The 20,256-nt window shown below is 39.6% G+C and overlaps 2 protein-coding genes and 1 pseudogene across 2 annotated transcripts in view; 2 read left to right on the top strand and 1 right to left on the bottom strand.

Moving 5' to 3' along the window:
* Nucleotides 1-6,923, top strand: part of LOC144634552 (mitogen-activated protein kinase kinase kinase 10-like) — a 33,336-nt gene extending 26,413 nt beyond the window's left edge. The window contains 6 exon segments of the mRNA XM_078493548.1: nt 852-992; nt 1,280-1,373; nt 1,571-1,693; nt 2,940-3,122; nt 3,789-4,549; nt 4,551-6,923. Of these exon segments, the coding sequence (XP_078349674.1) occupies nt 852-992; nt 1,280-1,373; nt 1,571-1,693; nt 2,940-3,122; nt 3,789-4,549; nt 4,551-4,841 (1,593 nt within the window). The 3' untranslated portion in view covers nt 4,842-6,923.
* Nucleotides 6,924-9,616: 2,693 nt separating this feature from the next.
* Nucleotides 9,617-19,285, bottom strand: LOC144634645 (dehydrogenase/reductase SDR family member 7-like). Its single transcript, XM_078493665.1, has 7 exons — nt 18,958-19,285; nt 16,937-17,061; nt 16,524-16,719; nt 16,022-16,068; nt 15,098-15,217; nt 11,453-11,613; nt 9,617-9,973 (listed from the first exon to the last, which is right to left on the bottom strand). Exons 1-7 carry the CDS (start codon nt 19,226-19,228, stop codon nt 9,925-9,927), a joined length of 969 nt encoding a protein of 322 aa, XP_078349791.1. The 5' UTR covers nt 19,229-19,285; the 3' UTR covers nt 9,617-9,924.
* LOC144634587 (uncharacterized) lies at nt 11,837-14,734 on the top strand (annotated as a pseudogene).
* Nucleotides 19,286-20,256: the final 971 nt, after the last annotated feature.

Raw genomic sequence — 20,256 nt, 5'->3', positions numbered from 1 at the left:
TAAACTATTGAAAACTTGAGACAAATGAATGAGATTTTAATCGACTGCAGGCTATATTCTTTTACGGAACCGATTTAATCTGAACTGATTTGCTTTATCTAGCGATCAAAATATAATCTGTTACGCAGCGGACAAATACAACACACTCGTGAGTACTTAAATGAATCAATTTAGACGGTTACAGAGGCATTAAGAAACGGAATTCAATACAAAAATTTCCTACTTGACCGTGGGCACTGAGTTCAGAAATCACTGGCTCATCGAGGCTGCAGGACATAAGCGTTGAGCGGCATGTTGACAAAAAAAGAATACATATAAATTTGGCAAAACCCTGCATGTCAAAGCGACGAATGCCGCCAACTTAAAACCTACCGATGTCCATTTACTATTCTTCATCCGTAGGTAAACTAATAAAGTAATAAACTCAAGGTAAAGGACTAATAAATTCATTTCTGGGAAGGTGAACTCTTTCGAACTCTTTCCAAACTTTTTCAAATTACAATCCTCGCGTGGTAAAATTCAATCATAATTTCACATAATTATGCAAATAATTTTTAAATCAACCAATCAAAATCACTACCCGGTTTTCGGGTAGTGACATCAGCAGACGGCATTAGGGCCAGATGTGTTCAGACGTCCCTTCTGGGGAGGAGGCGACCACAGAGGGATGTCTGAAATTCAGGCTATATGCTTGGTTGTTGAAAGTACAAATACAAGCCTTTAAGTGCAAATGTAAGTGTATATTATTAGCTAGTTTTTTTTAAAACATGGTGTACCGGTATTTTAACTTCATCCCCAACACTGGTTAAATAACTTGACTCATAATAAGTCTTGTATTTATATTTCTTCAGGAACTGTCATCTCGAGAGGATGAACTCAGACATATACAGATGGCACAAGAAGTACATGCTGAGAGTCTGAAAAAGAGAGAAGAAGAGCTTGCGCAAAGAGAAATGCTACTCCTTGGAAGAGAGATCAGCATGCTAATTCAGGTATGACTGTCCCTTGAATTTTACCTAACCCACAGAACTTGTCATTTTTACTTGCCAATGGACAAGGGCACAGGCAAGTCATCTGCCAATTTAATTGTAAAAAGAAGAAGACTACATGTACATTTAAGACAGCCGTAAGGGCAAGCTGCAAATCAAGTTTTTTCATAGCCCCGGTAGTTATTTTGGAGGGTTTAATCGCTTAATTCTGTGGCGTTCAATATTATCATTCTGTTCCCTGGTCAACTTGGCTTTGCTCTTATTTTGGTTTTCATTTTTTTTTTTTTCAGCAACAAAAACAGCTGAAACCATCCCCTAAAAAGCGGAAAGGACACTTCTTCAAGCTGAGGTTTGGGAGTGGAAGAAAAATCAGTGCACCAACAGGTTTGAAAATTTTACTGTCTGCTGGTACTTTATGTAGTTTTGTTCACAGGATAAACATAGAGAAAACTGAAGTTGAGCCCTTTGTACTGGAGTGAAGTTGTGCCCTTCCTAGCTGGTCACAACCATGCCCCTGGCCCTAGAAAACAATAGAGGTAGTGTTTGCTGTGGGTTAACACTAATTTACTTTTATTTTTCAGGGTTCCAGCATAGGTTCACCATCACGTCCGATATCTTTGATTCAAACCCAGCTCTAACAGAAGGCACCACTACTCCAACACCGCCATCACCGGCTGTTCATCAGAGATTCAGACTTCTGTCATGTACGACAACATGTAAATTGCCATTATATGAGTATAATCACTGTTTGGTTGTGCATCCAATACTATAGTTATTTGATTAACCATCTGGGCCTGTCTGTTTTAAGGTGGATGCCACTGTCCTCTGGCTAAATCACACTATTCAGTGAATAAGTCTTTACATACATACTACCTTAAGGTTACAATTTTTAGTGGCTACTAATTTTAGCGATTTTTTTCAGAGCAAGGTTTAGCGACTATTTAATTTAGCAATTTTCCGAAAAATTTAAATAGTTAGTGATATTGTGTAAACTACCGTAGTTTTTAATTAACATAATAGCTAAGATGGAAATAAATGTTCTGTAAAAGAACAAAATCACTTGAAATTGAGAGAACATTTGCATTGCCAGAAAGAACAAAGTTACTGGCATCTATTTTTAAAAGCATTTTTCAAGTCGACAGTGCTTATTTTTTTCTCTTTGGGGTAAGAGGGGAGGTACATAAATTTAACGAGTATTAAATTTGACCGAGACAAATTTTAGTGAGCACTAAATTCAGCGATTTAAGCCAAACTCGCTAAAATTAGTAGCCGCAAACAATAATAACCTAAAGGTACGTTACCCACTGGATTATACCATTATAGTGATTTCTGCAGTGGATAGCTTTATTCACCCTTTGAACAACTGGGACCTAAAGTGGTAATTTAAGTTTACAAGCTAAAGGAGGATGATTTTTTCGCAATTGATAAAATTGCTTGGAAATCAGTGATAACAGGTGTGTAGTAATGATAATCCGAAGTGAATGAAAATCCAAAGGATCGTTGAGATCAGAAAAGGTTGAGAAAAATGAATGTCGAACTTGAAAATTTAAAAATTTTTACAAAATGAGCAATCTGAGATTAATGGGATTTTTTATGATTGATTGACAGATTGATTGCCTAATTAATTGATTACCGGCAAGCTTTTGAAAAGACTGGTGAGGCGAGCACAAGCATTACCGCAAAGAGCGAACACACTCGGACTCATTCTTTCATTCTACTTCTGCTGCCTTTTCTAGGAATCGCTATGTCATAAACATAAGCGCAAGAAGAATGAGCAATATTTTTATCTTATGCTTATGCTTACATTAGGACGATTCGTACTTGGGATGAGTAATCATTCATTACCTGTCAATACTAAGTTGCTTTGTTTAACAAAAAGAAACGAAAAACTTGAGTACTGTCTGGATGTGTGTCAAGCTATCTTAACCGACCGCATTGTTTTGTTAACAGTTGATGATCCTGGTGAGGTTCCTGTGAGTCCCCCGGACAAGAGCACAAAGATTCGCACCTGGGGACCCAGCTCAGTGCACCAACGGGACCGAGAGAAGAGCAGAAGGGTCAAGGCAAAGGATCGCTTTATGACTGAGAGATGTAATTCTGTGCCAAATTTGGGGACACAGGTTAATCAAAATGGTAAGAAAATTTGACTGTTCACATTCGTAACGAATGGCAGGGTTGCCATAGGTCAGGAAATGGTCAGAGGAAAATAAAATTCTTGAAGGTCAGGTAAAAGTCCTGAAAGGAATGTTTTAAGTTGACCAGGGAAAATTGACACTTGAAGAAAAGTCAGTAAAAATTGAAATTATAACCCCTCTGATCTAATACCATAGAAGGTTGGAAGAGCATATCAGGTCAATGTGATCTCAGCTGGGCAACCCCCCACCCTGCCCTCATGCAACAGACATGTAAGCTGCTCAGTGATAAGTGCAGCTAGCCAGCGTGGCAGGCGTAAGAAGGAGACGGGGAGGAAAAGAAAAAAAGCGAAAAAAGAAGAGGGTACTTTTCCTTTTTTTCCCTCTCCCTTTACCTCCCTCCCCTTTCCTTTCCGGCGCCTGCCCAGGGCTTATAACCTGGATTTTGAAGTATTTGTTTTCATTTTTTCTGTGAAATTGTATCAAGGCAAACCCCAACTTTAAAGCCATGGTTTTTAATTAATACTTTCGCAGTCCAGCGTTACTTGGCTTGTCACGCAAGAATTAAAGTGAGGGTTGTGTGACGATCCAAATAACTGCTGTAAACGGAGAATAAAATGTCAAAGTCCTCTAAGTTTAATTACGGCTATTTCTTTCCATCACATAGGTGTTAATGGTAAATACGTAACAGCGGATAACAGTCCTGTGTCGACACCTAAATCTTCGCAGAAAGTAAAATCGAAGCACCGCTGTGAGGTGGCTGTGTGTAGTGTAGGTATAATGGCGGCTGCCGTTGCGTTGGGCGCCGATTTGGGACAGTGTGCAAAAGATCTACGTCCTGATTTATTAAGATTATCTTCCAAATCAGACAAGCACAAGTCACCAAATTCCAAACGTCGATTCGAGGTGGGGAATTCCAACCGCCGATCGTGGTTTAGTTCTGTTTCAACTGAAGATACCGCTGTTAATTTTGATTCAACCACGTCCGTGTCGAGCCCGCGGGATTTGGAATTCAGGGGTACATACCCGTCATCGGACATTGGTCTCCGAGGCCCAAACAAACGGCCACTCTCCACTCCTGTGCTACTGAAGGCGACTTTTTATCGCGAGAGTCAGCCACCGTCTACATACGTGGAGCCAAATTCGAGACAACGGTCTTCATCGACGACTTCTCCTGATATATCATCGCCCGAGCTGGGTGATAAAGAACTTATTGACTTGACGTCTGGACGTAGAGATCGTCGGTCAAAATCAATGGACTCAAGCGAACTCAACAGAATAAACATTTCAAATGAAAGTTTTTCCAATTCGTCGGACGATGTTTCGACCAAAACAGTTGTGAACTGTAAACGTTATTCACAGGAATTGCAAGATTTGGACATTTTTAAAATCCCACCTCCTCCCTTCTCGCCAAGAGGGACGAGCTCCCCCCCGACCGGACTGTAACAGCACGGACCCTACCCCCACTGCGAAGTTTACTTTCCCAACGGGGGAGGCTAAGGGAGCCGCTAGGCCTCGCCCCAGGCCCTGGCAGGACAGTCTTAGTCCCTCGCCTTCGTCTTCGGATCAAAGTCCAACTAGCGAACAAGAAAAGTTGACTTTGTTGGACGTGCACATGGAGGGTGAGTCGCATGACACCACCCAGCCCTTACTGACGTCAGATACGGTTATAAAGATGCCAACTTTTGAGGAACTCGAGAAGGAATTTGGTCACAGATAATGTATTTAAAAAATTCTTAGAGAGAGATATTTGAATCTAGTTATCACTACGGTAAACAAGTGTCATTTTCGGTAACTCTTCGTTTACACACTCGAACACTTCCCGATTCTTTTTGTCCAATCAGATAATTGCACTCACACTTGTAAGCTAGCTGAAACGTGCTACGTCATTTTGTCGTCATAAGAAAACGTCTGTTTCTTAGCAACCGTTTTCGCGTAAACTACGGGTACATTGAAGCTGTGACGGAAAACTGCACTTGTTTGTCCGGAATTTAGCGCAAACGTTCTTTGACTAGTATAGACTATGTTTAATTGAAGAGGGGTGCTTTTTCTCATTAACTCTGAAAAGAAAGGAAGTGAAGCAAGTAAAATGTCTAAGAAAGTAGCAAAATCTGACATTCACACAGGGAGATCTGGGGCAGCTCAAACATATTTTTCATGATTCTCTGAAGGCCCTCGGCGAGAATAAAATATGCAAACGATTTGGAGATCTGAAGCTGTGTAATTTAACTGAGTATAGACAAGGAACGATAGGACGAGTCGGACGACTAATTACGATTTGAGCCAAAAGAACAGCTTTTGAATGGTGCAGTTGAACATCCAGTGTGCGGACACCCTTGGGGCGTGAAAAGTGCCCTTTCATGGGAGGTTTCCGCTTACGGGAAGGGTTTGACTGCACTTCCTTTCAGAGTTTTTCTGAAAATGCACCCCAAAATTAACTACAGTAATGAAATGAGTTTAACTTACTCGTAATCCAGATATACGATCGAAATGCTTTTCTTGAAATGTTTAATTTTGAGATTTCGGTGGCACATTATTGATCATTTGCTTTCTTCTCATCACTTGCCTGCTTTTCAATGCATCGATGTTGTAAGAAGAAAATAGAAGTTCATCACTCGCAAACGTTGTACAACTCCAGAGGGGCACACACGTAATGTATGATATATGGTAATATTTCCTTTTTCTCAAAGGGCAGCTTCATATGACTGTAAGTCATCTTTTCAGGCTCAGAAATGGAAGTTACGTACTCTTAAATTTAATCATTTTAATAGCCCAAGATCAGTGAAATCATCCGATTTTTTAATTTTTAAATAAAGTTAATAATTATCATCGTCGCGTTTAGTGGCTAGGTTGCGCCATTTTTGTTGATTCTGCTTCAACCAAACTGGCCACATAATCAAATGATAATAAAAACGACAGCAAATTAATGAAAATACTTGGAAAGCATTGGAGTTTTAGATGATTAAAAGTACTAAAACTCAAAGCGGACAGAACGCGTAACTTTTTTTATCATTTTTAAGAAAGCATGGTGCGTAAAATCTCCAACTGAAAATTAATCATCAAATGCTTTTAAATTTCATTTTTGTATGATTTTTTAGTTATTAAAAGAAGCAGATAGTCGGAAATGATAGTGCGACTTAGCCCTTTTATCAAATGTCAAATAATTTTTTTTTAATGTCTTAAATATTTCGCATGTGGTGTTAAATGCTTACGGTAGGCAAATGATTAGTCACGCATTGAATTCTCAAGAAGAAATTTATTTAAGAAATATTAAAAACCTGTTGAGGCACAAAGAGAATCACACAGCGTTTTGTAATGGTAATTTCTAAAATTCTCTACTTTGTAAGATTTAACGCATTATTCATGTGTGTACGAATGGACTTCTCGAAACTGCATGCAAACCAGTTTTATTTCCACTTATATCGAACTGAGTTTTTTTTATATATATAATTCTGAGAATTATATTCACCAAGGAATTTTCGGGCCAGCAAAATGATTTGTCATCTGCAAATTGGGTTTTTCGACTCGTTGTATGTAACGCTTCCGATCATCAAATTTGTTTTCTCCTGGTGAGAAATTGCGACAAATTGAATAATCGAATTTTATTGTTTCAAACAGACGCGTACTTCATAGTGTATTAGGAAACATGCTTCGAGCTCTTTTTGCTTAAAGAGCGATCGTGATTAGTTGTAAAACGAAAAAAACAAAATTAAAAAAAAACAACATGACTAATATATTTAGCACGGAAGGACGAATGTCCTCACTGAACGTCGTTTATTAAAGAAATAGAAAATTACATGAAGTTGTCGTATATTGTTTTATTAAGTGTAAACCTCTTAGGTGGTCACGCAATCCGTCCTCTGAGAAGAAAGTAAAGATTTCGTGACAAAGTACCTTATTATAGGAAATTAACGGTACATGTTATTAACGCGAATTTCAAGAATTCGCGTTAATTTTATTGATGTTAATTAATATAAACACGTTTACTATAAGCATTTGACCAGAGCTTTTCTTAAATTCGCGTTAATTTTATTACGCGTCAATTTTGTTCGCCTTGTTAAAATGCCTCGTTATATTCCTATAATAAGTTAACAGGAAGTTCAATGATTGCTCGGAGGAGGGGAATTACTCCCAATATGAGATATAAAGGTATGAAACTGGTTCCATCCGGCATGGAGATTGACAAGGGAAGACTTGAAATTTAAAATAATTGAGGCTAGGAAATATAATGCGAGCGGAGATCCACCCCACCCGGCCCAGCGGTCCACGCACTACCGGCGCGTGTGTAGCCTGCGAGCAGGCTCACCTTGGGGCACGCGCGAATATACCTTGGGGCACACGCGACTGGCGAGCGAAGCAATACGGCGGGGAGAAGGACGCCTCTTACATGTCGCCAGGGCGGGAGAAGGCCTTCTCCCGCCCTGATGCCGCTCACACTAGGGCTTTCCACAAGTTGCTCAGCAACGTTTTGGCAACTTTTCATGATTCGAGCAACTTTTTTCCTCTCGAGCAACTTGTTGCATTTTGAACAATTTCCAGAACGAAGATCTCCGAAGATTATCCGAGTGTTGTTCAAAGGCAATACGAACGTTTCCGAAGATTTACGAAGTTTGCCGAGGACGTTCGAGGAGAAACTCGTCAGCAAACAAGACGTCATTGATATCTCCACGATTTTTCTTAGTTAAAGGAATCCTTGTTATTTAACAAATTTCCCCCTTAATATGTTATTTACATACTTCTTTTGCTGTAAAACTGCTTAGAAATCTTATGCTCAAAGGGAAATTAGCATATATTTAGAGAAATTCTCTTGATTAGAAGCAGCGTTTTAGATTTTTTGGACAACTTTCGCGCGTTTTCGGTTTAATGCGTGCAGCACCAATTGTAGCACTCAAATGACGGTCATATTTCCCGAAGACAAAATTTTCCCGACACTTCACATCGAAGTTGAGGAGGCACTAGCCGAAACTTTTCCTTCCCGAGCGAATTCTTGGCGAACAAGCAAGACAGGGTATGGCGAGCGAACTGGCTTTGTGTACATATTTCGTGTGAGAAAACACCAAAAGGACTGTAGTCAGGCTGGTCGCCGATTGGGCAGAATAATACAAAGGGAAAACAAAAGATTTTTCTGCCCAATCAGGAGGCAGTATTCAGAGAGCTTTTTGAACTGGTCTGGTAAAACTCTTTCCCCAGGGGCACTTTCAGTCAATAGAACTTTTATATGCTGATTTTTTTCCTCGCAGTTTCGCGCTATTTTCTACCCGCATTTTCGCGTTTCCCTCGCCCCACTAACTGCCCCTGGGTCTCCGAGGATGTGAAAACTAGAGACATGGATGTGAACTAACTTAGCCTGCGAACAGGCTCCCGAGTGGGGTTTCCGCGAGCGCGAGCGGCGAACGCGAGCGGAACTTAGGCCCCGCTCTTCCGCTCGCTCCGCTCGCGAAACCCCACTCGGGAGCCTGCTCGCAGGCTAGATCCTAGATCGCAGGCTAGAACTAACTACAGAAATAAATGAGACGTGAACAGAGATCAAGTTGAGCACAAAAATAAATTGCCGCGAAGAACACAAAGTAAAAAACTCCTGGGACTTATACAAAAAAAAATAAAGGAAAGGGACAAATTATATTTGACGAGTTCTGTGAGATTCCGAAAACATTTACGAAACCGCGTTTGACCTTGGTCGCTCAAAGAGAAGTATCGTGTATCGTATATAAAGGAAAAAGGCTTATACCAGATGTTACGCTACAAGCTAAGCTAACGCAACTTTCGTTGAACAAACATTCAAAACAGACGTTGTAAGCTACTTTTATAAAGTATACGTTTATTTTTGTTGACAAATTTCCTGAAAATTATTTAAGATCCCCTTGGGAAACGTCATCGCTTCTGCATGCATTGCTTGCCGTTTATATTATTATGATTTAATGTCATTTCTCCCTTATTCTGTAAACTTTTCTGCAAACAATTCAGCGTCGACTTGTCATAAGAGTGGAGTTTTTTTTTTAATAATTAGGTTCAGGCAAAGTTGTTTACTGGTCAGTGAAAATTTAGAGAAAAGTGTGGGAATTGTTGTTTTCTTTATATTTTCCTCCTCAGCTCGTGGGTTTCTGACGTTCACTGTTTCAGGGACGTTCGCGTGAAAATTTTCCAGTCGATAGATTTTTTTGACAATTTTTACTGTGGTCAGATAATGACTTACTTCTGTCATGTCAGAAAATTGGGGTCACTGACGTCGTGTCAGAGATAAATCGTGTAAAAAACTACCATGATTTAAAAAAAAATTAACGCACGTAGTTCAGTATGGTTTTCAGGGTTTATAGTTAAAACTATCGAAGATGAGTAAACGCGGACAAACGATCTGTCATGTTTTAATGAAGTGCGTACGTTGCGTAAATAATTCCTAGTGTCTCCATCCTTTTTGTAAGACTTAAGCCTGAAAGCGGCATTTGAAACCGTCGTACAACAAAACTAAAAGCTCAAAAAGTGGAATTCAAACGAGCGTCAGACCAAAAAAATCAAACTTTTAATCGATAGATTTTTTGATTTTCTCGCAAAACGTAGATAATCGTGAACAAAAATGACCTGTTAAAAAAAAGGAGGGGTCTCCGCAATCTAAGAGAGTTAACTGCAAGCGAAGTTTACGCAAGGGCTACTAACCCTTTATGTGTTTAGAAAATTTTCTCAGCGCGCGCGCTCGATGCATGACGTGCGTGACGTTACGACGTGAATTGAGTTCGCAGTAAGGATGCACATAAACAATTAGCGCGAACGTCCTAAAATCTCATTCGTCCTGACCAGCCCGTTGCTCTTCACGATTTGTACATACTTGTCACTGCCATCGCGAACTTCTTACAAATCCTGCGGACAAAAACAGTACAAAACAGAGATTACAAAGTTAAACAGTACTACAAACAGCACTTTGAAACTGAAGCAAGATAAATGTCACATACTTATCCCGCTTATCCCGGTTACCGTAGCAAGGAGTTACTAGGAGTTTTTCTACCCCCCTGTATGGAATGCTAGTCCACCACAGGTTAACCCGCAATATAAAATGTGCAGGTACCAAGTGTCTTGCCCAAGGACACAACGGAATGAATCCGATTATGATGGAGTTGAAGTACCGTATTTTCTCAAATTTCAAACTTGGTTTGGTAAACCCTGCTTTTATTTGAAGCCAGCGTTTAATCGGGGTCCGGCGTTTATTAACGAAGTGCAATTTGTGTCCATTTTCCAGGTTGATTTATTATTACCAATTCTCCGAGACCCAGGGGAGGTTTGTCAAGGTGGGCCTATTTTTCACTTCGTTCCTTTCCAACAAACTGTCCCTGGGTGTCCAAGGATGATTATTACTAAAAGAAACATTATTGCGGATAGAGCACGTGTATGTTGCAATCTAGCCTGCGAGCAGGCTCTCTGCGCGAAAAAAGGGAAAAGGGAAAGGGAGTTTTTCTTTTCTCTTTTTTCGCGCGGAGATCCTGCTCGCAGGCTAGTTTCAATCGAGATTTGTGTCAAACAGTATTAACAGTTTATGAACAATTTAGGCGAAAGTAAGAACTATGGGTACAAAGTTCCAAGTTCAAAAACGGCAATATTAATGTCGCCAGCGTCCTCCTCGTTTTTTTTTAAACGTCCTTCCTCGCGAATTCAACGGCAGCGAGGACTATATCAAAAGAAAGAAAAGGCGTCAGTCATGGCATAGACTACTGGTAGACCGTCTTTTCTCTTAGGTCTCTTAGGGTCGGAGCGCGCGGTTATATCAGGAACGTGAGCAAACTGGTTCAACTGGCGGGTGGATGACACTCTCGCCCCAATCCTTCCTCGCGCGAGCCTTGCACTCCCTTGATAAATTTCGAGAGAAAAACAGACTGCAAGCAGTCTACGCCAGACTTTTCCTTTGAACATTTATTTAAATTACCCACGCCCCCGGCGTTTATTTTAAAATAAACTATTTTGAAAATACGGTAAAGTTACTCCGGTAACGGCAATGAAAACGTCTTTAAACAATAGATTGTGTGGCTCCAGAAAATGCCCATACTCCCGTAACAGAAGGGACTGGAAATTCCTGAGGGTGGGAGGTAGTCTCAAAGGCCAGAAACTTTAAGGAAATGAATGAAAGGTTTATTGGAATTTCCAGAGGCAAGGGGGAGTTATTCCTTCTGTGGGGGAGGTATGGATAATTTATGGAACTACACATTAACAATAATTTTAATGAGCAGTATTTTGGTACATTTCTTAGCCGTCCTCTGCAAAATATAACGTAAATTGAGCAGATGCTAGGTTTAATGGCTGTCGGGAAGACAAACAAGATGGCCCCCTTTCAAGTAACTAAACACCTACCATCTAAAGAAGTTTGGAAAGTATTGGTTTGTGTACGTCACTAGCAGAACCGGGTTCTCTGAGATCCAGACTTCATCCAAACTGTTTGCCATGCCTACTGCCATTAACTGTGCGCAGCGTTCAGTTGACATGACTGGCACGTCAATATCAGAGGAAAAGGTCTGTAAAAACAAAAGTCTTGATTAAGTCTTCGGATTCGATTGGATGTTAACTTAGTCCAATTAACATAAGGAAATATACTTAAATATACTTGTTTTTTCTTAGAGAAAGAAAAGCAACTCCACGAAAAGGTCCATCAGATTCTACCGAAAGCTACAGCCGACCAACTTTGCCCCAAAAGCTCCAGACTAGCACATCTTTATGGCCTCCCCAAAACGCACAAAGAAAGGCTCTGCATGCGACCAATCTTATCTGCGTCTGGCACATACAACTTCCCGTTGGCAAAATGGTTAGAGGAGAAATTGAAGCCACTATCCACCAACAAATATTGTATTAATGATATTTTCAGCTTCACTGACGAGATAAAGAACACTCGCATCGAATCTGACCACATCCTTGTCTCCTATGATGTATCTGCACTATTTACAAATGTTCCTCTGAAGGAAACAATTGACATTCTTGTTGACAAAGCTTTTGAAGATGACTGGTTTAATAAGACGCATAGTACGCAACTCCAAAAGCATCAACTGACTGAGTTATTAGAAATCGCTACGTCCAATCAGCTGTTTCAATTCAACGGTGAGCTGTATGAGCAAACAGACGGTGTAGCTATGGGCTCGCCACTTGGCCCACTACTAGCCAATGTTTTCATGTGCCATATAGAGAACCAACTAGAACAAAACAACATGATCTCGTCTTTCTATCGAAGATACGTTGATGACACTCTGGTCAAAATGCCCAACACCGACGCGGCTATAGATTTCTTACAAGTACTTAACGGTGCCCATCCTTGTTTGTCTTTTACCATGGAACTTGAACATGACGGCTCTATTCCATTTCTCGGCACACTAATCACGAGAAACGACAACACACTAAAAACGGAAGTCTACAGAAAACCAACTGACACGGGCCTTCTGCTCCATTTTCAAAGCCACGTTGATAACAGATACAAAAAAGGCCTGGTAAACACAATGGTTGATCGGGCGCACCGTTTATTTTATCCTCCACCGAAGAAGCCTTCACGAAAGAGTGCAACAAGTTACGCACCATGTTTTCAAAACTACACTACCCGAACGCATTAGTCGATTCTACAATACGCAAGTTCAGGCAAGAAACTAATACAGAACCGCATGCCGCAACCCCATCAGAGCCATCTGTCTACATTTCATTGCCTTTTAAAGATCAACGATCAGCTAATCGCGTCCGTAAAGAAATTCATTCTCTGGGATCCAAGATCAATATCGATGTCAAACCCGTCTTTACCAGCAGAAAGCTGTCACAGATTTTGTGCGTAAAGGAAAACAAGCCCCCGATCGTAAACACACAATGCGTTGTTTACTTGTTTAAATGTGATTTACAAGTGCGATGCAAATTCGGTCAGTACAAAATGCAGACTGCAGACTGGGGACTGGGTACAAAATGCAGACTAGGTACAAAATGCAGACTGCAGACTGCAGACTAGGTACAAAATGCAGACTGCAGACTGCAGACTAGGTACAAAATGCAGACTGCAGACTGCAGACTAGGTACAAAATGCAGACTGCAGACTGCAGACTAGGTACAAAATGCAGACTGCAGACTGCAGACTAGGTACAAAATGCAGACTGCAGACTGCAGACTGGGTACAAAATGCAGACTGCAGACTGGGTACGTGATAATATTTCATTTTATAACTTACCGGTTGTCACGCATTCGCTTTTCATATTATACACACATAGCCAGCGTAGTTTTCCGAGCAGGCTATTGTTTGTTTAAACATTAACCGCAAAAGAAGAAAATATGCTCGACTATATATCACTCCGATCCGATCAAATCATAAACAGTTTGCGCTTCTTCAGAACAAAGCAACACCGGCAATTATTTAAAGTGATCTGCAGTAAGTACGGCAAAGTCTTAGCTTGCAGAAGTACGTGAGTTTGAAAAATGGAAAAGTTTTTATGTCGTGAAAATTCCACGATGTAAAGTGATTTCACGCCGTGAAAAGTCGTGCTCTCAAATTCCACGCTGTCGCACAATTCATTGCTTCGACGGTGATTTTTAAAAATTCATCTCGTTTATTTTTCTCACTATATTTAACCATGATTCATTCAGCTTTCAAAGGCTGACAAGTTCTCCTGAGGAAATTTACTGTAAAATTATGTTGCTCTTCATCTGCTCGTAGCGCTGTAGTTTAGAATGTTTTTGTTGGCGGAAAGCGAAAACGAGTTATATATCAGGAGTTTATATATATCGGAATGCATTGTTTTAGAAACGTCTCAAATGCCCAACCCGCCGCTTGATGTTGTGAGTAGACAATAAATAGAAACTTCCGAGATTTCATGTTAAAAAATTACCAGGTACTTTCAACTCTTCGTGTTTGCTGTGTTTACGTTTCTTTCACGGCGAAAGAGAAGACGAGAAACATTTGCGATGCCACCCGCCAGATGTCGCGACATATTTAATTAGGGGCAGTAATTTCCCGCTAGCCGCTTGAAATGAATTTTATTCGAAAAGAGTTTCAATCTGTGGTCAATATTATAAATAAAACCACTAAAAGATTGAAGAAAAAGAACAAATTTCTATTTCATGAAAAGCGATTTATTTTGAAAGGCTAACTAAATCGTCGAATATTTATAAACTTTTTTTGAGCCTCCTTAAATGACCATTGTTTTGGCCTCAGTCTGCATTTCTTTTTTGAAAACGAATATTTTGGACTTGTCAAATGTCAGTCTGCATTTTGTACCCAGTCTGCAGTCTGCAGTCTGCATTTTGTACCTAGTCTGCATTTTGTACCCAGTCTGCAGTCTGCAATCTGCAGTCTGCAGTCTGCATTTTGTACTGACCGGATGCAAATTATGTCGGGTTTACTGCCCGACACCTACATCAACGAATTAGGGAGCACCGTTATTCTGCGATCGGTAGACACCTTGAGGCACAACATGGCAGCAAAGGAGAAAAGATGAATCACCTTTTCAGAGTGTTAAAGAAATGCAGAAGCAAGTTTGACTGCCTCGTATACGAAATGCTGTTCATCAGGGACATTAATCCTTCCCTGAACACCCAGAGTGACTCTATCCGCGCCAAATTATTTACTTGACACTTCCCTATTTTTAATTAGAACTTTTAGTTTTTCCATTGTTTTACTTTACGTATTACAGTATGCCCATAGGACACACAACTATTTTTATTGTTTCACGTTATATATATTCTTGTTTTAACTATCACTTCTTTTGACTTGATAATGGCGTAGAGTAGCGCCGAAACGTCGTCTACTTTTTTAAAGTTTTAAAGTTTTAAAATGAATTTTAACAATATTTTAGCGTTTAATTTCATTATGAAATATACTTAAGAATAAAAATCAGCGATAAGGAAATTGAACGACATTTTGATGACTCCATGTAATCATGTCATCATTATCAAGTAAGCTTAGTATACACACGAAGTGATCTCACTTAAAAGCGATCTCAACTTTTTCAGAAGGAAACCATTAAAAATCAACAATCTTACTTTATTGATGTCTTCAGTAAAAGCATTACGATGTACGTTTGACTCCACAGGTCCTGGAAGGACTGTCTGTATATGAATGTTGTGCTCAGCTAACTCCAGCCGTGCAGTATCGAAGTATCCCTGATAAAGTTATTATATTAAATATTATCATTAGAAAAAAGTGTAGGGTCCAGACTTTAAATGGCATGTAGAAATGCAATCTGAGGAACATTTGACTATCACGTCAATATGAGCCCATTTTGCAGGTGTGGTGGAGGAGACACACAAGACGAAAAAATCATATGCTTCTTCTAACTTGCATGGGAGGCATGGTGGCCAAATGGTTAGTGCACCAAACTCCAGATCAAGCAGCCCATGTTTAAGCCCTGGCCAGGGCACTGCATTGTGTTCTTGGGCAAGACTCTAAACTCTCAGTGCCTCCCTCCACCCAGGTGTATAAATTGGTACTTGGAAAAGGTGGGTAACCCTGTGATGGACTACATCTCAACCAGGGGGGATTAGAAATATCTGCTTGATGCTACCGAAACCAGGACAAGCACCGCCCTGATGAGCCCCTTGCCTCAACAGCAGGCTTTACCTTTCAGTAGCGGATCCAGACTTTCTGATAAGTGTAGGGCCTTGCAATAAGAGGTGGCCCGCTCTCAAAAATTACATTTTCTCTGCCGTACAGGCCTCTGTTTGACCTAAAAATAAGGTGGGGGCCTGGGCCCCTCCCCTAGATCCGCCACTGCCTTTAATGCCCTTCTAACTTGCAGTCTAATATAGAAATCGCTCACTTGACATCTCAAAATAAGGCATGCCAAATTAACAGGCTCTTAAAACAATAGACAACAGATCACAAAACACTAGCATATATAATGTTTACAGTGGATGAATAAAAATAATTACATAAGTTTATTAAAGAACAATATGTCCAGTACCTACCTGCAATGCATGCTTACTTGCACAATATGTTGCTGAATAAGGGGACCCTGTGAGGAAATGTTCACATATAAATGATAGGTATCTTTTTGTCATAAACTTCATCTCAAAATGTCACTGTGCAAATCTGAAGGGTGAAAATACTTTGATTTGACTTTGACACTGTGCATTCACCAATCCGATGGAAGGATGGATAGAACTAGATGGTAGAAACTCAGAAAGAGTCCCCTTGAAACTCAGACTCACTTTCAACCGTAAACACCCAAGTTCCATAATAAAAATGTAGCATATCTTCATGCAGTGTGTGATTTTATTCTTCAAGACAAAAATTGCTTTTTTTAAGATCGCATTTAATCCCAGTTTTTTTGTAAAAGAGGTTTACATGTACCATTGATAGCATTTTAGCCTCCTAACCATAGTAATTAGTGCACTCTACGCTAAAAAAGGTTTTAATGGATGTAAGTTACCCACAACAGCAACAACAACACCAACAACAAAAAGTTACCAAACTTTCCCAGGACACTGCTCACCACCACAATCTGCCCCTCATCACGATCAATCATGTGTGGGAGAACTGCTTTGGTCAAAGAGATGGTACCAACAAGATTCACATCTAAAAGAGCTCTGTCAACCTCTAATGAAGTTTTGTTCACCAAAGATCTCATCTGTCCTCTGCCGGCATTGTTCACCAAAATGTCAACCTGGAGGAATAAGACATTAAATGTGCTGGTGCTTTGCACAAGTGCCTTACCGAAAAGAAAAACGAATCCAACTTAGTTAAAAGTCAAGTTCTGTGACTGAGGTAGAAGGCATGTTAACTTTGCACGTGACTGACCGACAGAACAGAATTGGGAACTACAGGGATAAATGAGACAAGGAAAGAGATGGCTATAATAAATAGCTAGTTAGAATCAATACCTTTCCAAAATGCTTGAGGACAACTTGGGACAGTTTTTCATGGATGTCAAATTTTTGTAAGTCCAAAGACAGCACCAGAATATCTTGGTCTTTATTAAATGAGGGATTGAGTTCATTGGCCATGGCTGGCAAATAGAAAAGGAAAAGCCATACATGTACAGTAAGTATGGTGAAGTCCAATTCAGAAATTGCATTTCCAATAATGAACCCCCACTACACCCCAAATTATAATTGGCTAGAAGACTGCAGGCCCAGTTCACATGTGCAGTATTGAAAATGTAACGAAAGCACTATATTTTTCATCTGTATCAATATTTTCCTAATATTATTGTCAAAATATCAGTGTATTGAATATTTGGTGTACTAGTATCGACCTCTCAGTCCTTACAAGAGGGTGCTTATTAAATAAGGGCATTTTTGTGACCTGTGATTGGCCCTTTTTATTTCCCGGGAAATGTGATATGGCTTTTTTTTCTTCATGAATCGTGATTTCCATAGTAGTGGTTTATCGTGATTTTCCAAAACATTCTGTGTGAATTCTGCCGATATTATATCTTTTGTGAATTGTGAAAGGGCCGTTTAATTTTCTGTGAGACTTGATCTATATCAACCTCTCCACCCACCTTTACCACCCTCTTACAAGTACAGTAAAACCCTGCATATAAGAACTTGGGATTTAAGAACCTGTTAGGCTAAAATTTTCATTTTAAGCCCCCTCCACATGAGAACCTATAAAGGCTTAAAAGTAGAGATGCTGTAAAAGCATAAGGTATAGATCATCATCTGATTAGTAATAGTGGAGTACAATTCAGGGAGTAGTCGGGTGAGTAATTTCAACATCGGCCAAGCATGCAGCGCGGAACCGATTTGAAATTATGAGCACAATAATTACTCTCTGAATTGTACGACATGAAGTCCAATAATTTACTAATTAATTGTACCAATAACAAAATTTGAGGTAAGGAAGTCTTTAAAAACCTTGGCAAAACAGTAGAAAAACAGTAAAAAAGAACCCATTTATGCACGTAATTGACCCGCAAATGGCGTTGGTGTCCAATTACAGGTATCTAATTTGAAGTTGTTTAAATTGGATACCTGTAATTGGACACCCTCATGATCGCCCACCAATTATACAGCTAATCAAAACTATAAAAAAATTCTCAAACGTGATTGGTTATCAGCAGCCCGATTTGAGCACTAATAGGACAGTGTACGCGTCATGCTTGTAATTGGACAGTGTAATAGGACAGTGTACGCGTCATGCCTGTGTAATTGAACAGTACGCGTCATTTTGCGCGCGCTGTTGTTGTGCATTTCGTGGAGTAAACTGTTATGTTTTTAAATATTTTTAAAGGCAATTAACCATTTAACCGACGATTAGTTTAATTTGTTTCTCAAATTTTGTCATAGTTTTGATTAATTGGTAACTGGACTTCGTGTCATCCAATTCTGTCTGTAATCATACTCGTGATTAAACAAATCAGACTCCCACTTCGCGGTCGTCCGATTTTGTTAATCACTCGTATGATTACAGACCGAATTGGACTCCACTCAGTCCTATTACCATTATAAATAGGTGCGCAGAGATCAATCAAATCAAAATCGAGAATTTTGTTATAGATACAATTATATTTAAATATAATATATTTAATGAAATTCATATGAAATATAAGAGCCTATTTTATGAACATTGGTAGTCTAAATTTCCTTTAAGTACCATTTATATAAGAACCTGTTTAGGCTAAATTAAAAAATCCAGGTTCTTATACGCAGGGTCACACCATTGCTACTTTTGTGTGCTACGTTTTGAATTTCGAAAAACACGTAACGTGCGGTCTCCAAAAGGGGGAGGTTTGTCCTAGCTTTGCATTTTACAGATAAGACTCAACAATGAATAATAATCGTGTTTGAGCGCGTCGAGAAACCATGAATGTGGGCTTTCGGAGGGTCGTTTAGGGACGGGGAGGAATATCAATTCAAAAGCAGACTTTGCAGAAGTTCTTTTCCGCTATTTTGCTTACATGCACATTTGTCCTTGACTCTCTCTAATTCATCCTTCCTTCTTGCAGACAGCACTAATTTGCAGCCATATTTTGCCAGTTCATAAGCCAGATATTCACCGATACCGCTGGAAGCGCCAGTAATCCAGACCACTTTCCCACGTAAAGCAAAGGCCGGATCTTGACCGATCTTCTCGTAAATCAACAACGTAAAATCACCATCTTGGTATTTGATCAGTAAAAAACAAACAATTGGAAAAAGAACTGCAAGGATCAAGAAATTTCGGCCCATAATCCGTGCGTTCAAGCTTTCTCCCGCCCTGGTTCAGACAGTTCGACGAGCCGCCATCTTGGTTCTTTGATTAGAGCGAAAACTGGGGAGAGTACAAAAAGCCCATGGGTGAAGCGGGGGGGAACACCACCAGCCAGCGCTAACTCACCGAAAGCGCTTCAAAATGGCCTGAGAAGCGGGCGAACAACAAAGAATTCAACAAGGCAATAAGGTTAGTCGATTTCATTAGCAGATATTCCTTTTGAAACAAAATCGTTGCGTTCCCATACAAACCCTTATAAATCGCATCTTTGTAACACAACACCGCTCGAAGGTAAGGGTCACGTTCGCTTATACTTAATGAATATTCACATAGTGCGCTTGGGCAGCCTGTGTTCACACGGAACCTATTTAACCATTTTCCGACTGTTTTCGAATGTGTTGTATGAGCAAGCGCTGCTCTCTATGCGTGTTTCACCATGTTTACCTTTCGTGAGCCAGCCAATTCCTGCAAAAGACGTTGCCGTTTTCAAATCGATGCGGTTTCGTCCTTTTTGATCGTTTAATAATAATAATAATAATAATAATAATAATAATACATAATATTTTAAGAGGAGTAAACTCCAGAATACTTGTATTTTTTTTAATGTCAATTTTTAATATGTATATATATAAATCTTCTACAACTTTAAGAATAGATGTATTTTATACTTAATGCTGATCGCCAGTTTATACCAGTGATCTAATGATCACTGATTGGCCCTTCAGGATAAATAAAGTTTTTATTTATTATTTATTAGGAGGCCTCCAATCACCTAGGGGTGGTTTTCAGGAGGGTCCTCTGAAAAAATAAATGTTTAACCTTAAAATACATTAAAATCTAAAATATAATAAAAAGATAAAACCTATGCGGTACGCTAACTAAGATTAAAAATTAGAACAAGAATTAAAATACTACTAACTAAGGTTAAAAATGATTTACACGTCCAACGAAACCGTATCGTTTTGAAAACGCTCCACTTTTGACAGCGTTTTTAAAACGACCCGGT

This window comes from Oculina patagonica, chromosome 13 (genome assembly GCF_052425735.1).
Source record: "Oculina patagonica isolate OP01 chromosome 13, crgOcupat, whole genome shotgun sequence".
NCBI classification, from domain to species: Eukaryota; Metazoa; Cnidaria; class Anthozoa; order Scleractinia; family Oculinidae; genus Oculina; species Oculina patagonica.
This window is presented reverse-complemented; position numbering and strand designations above follow the sequence as displayed.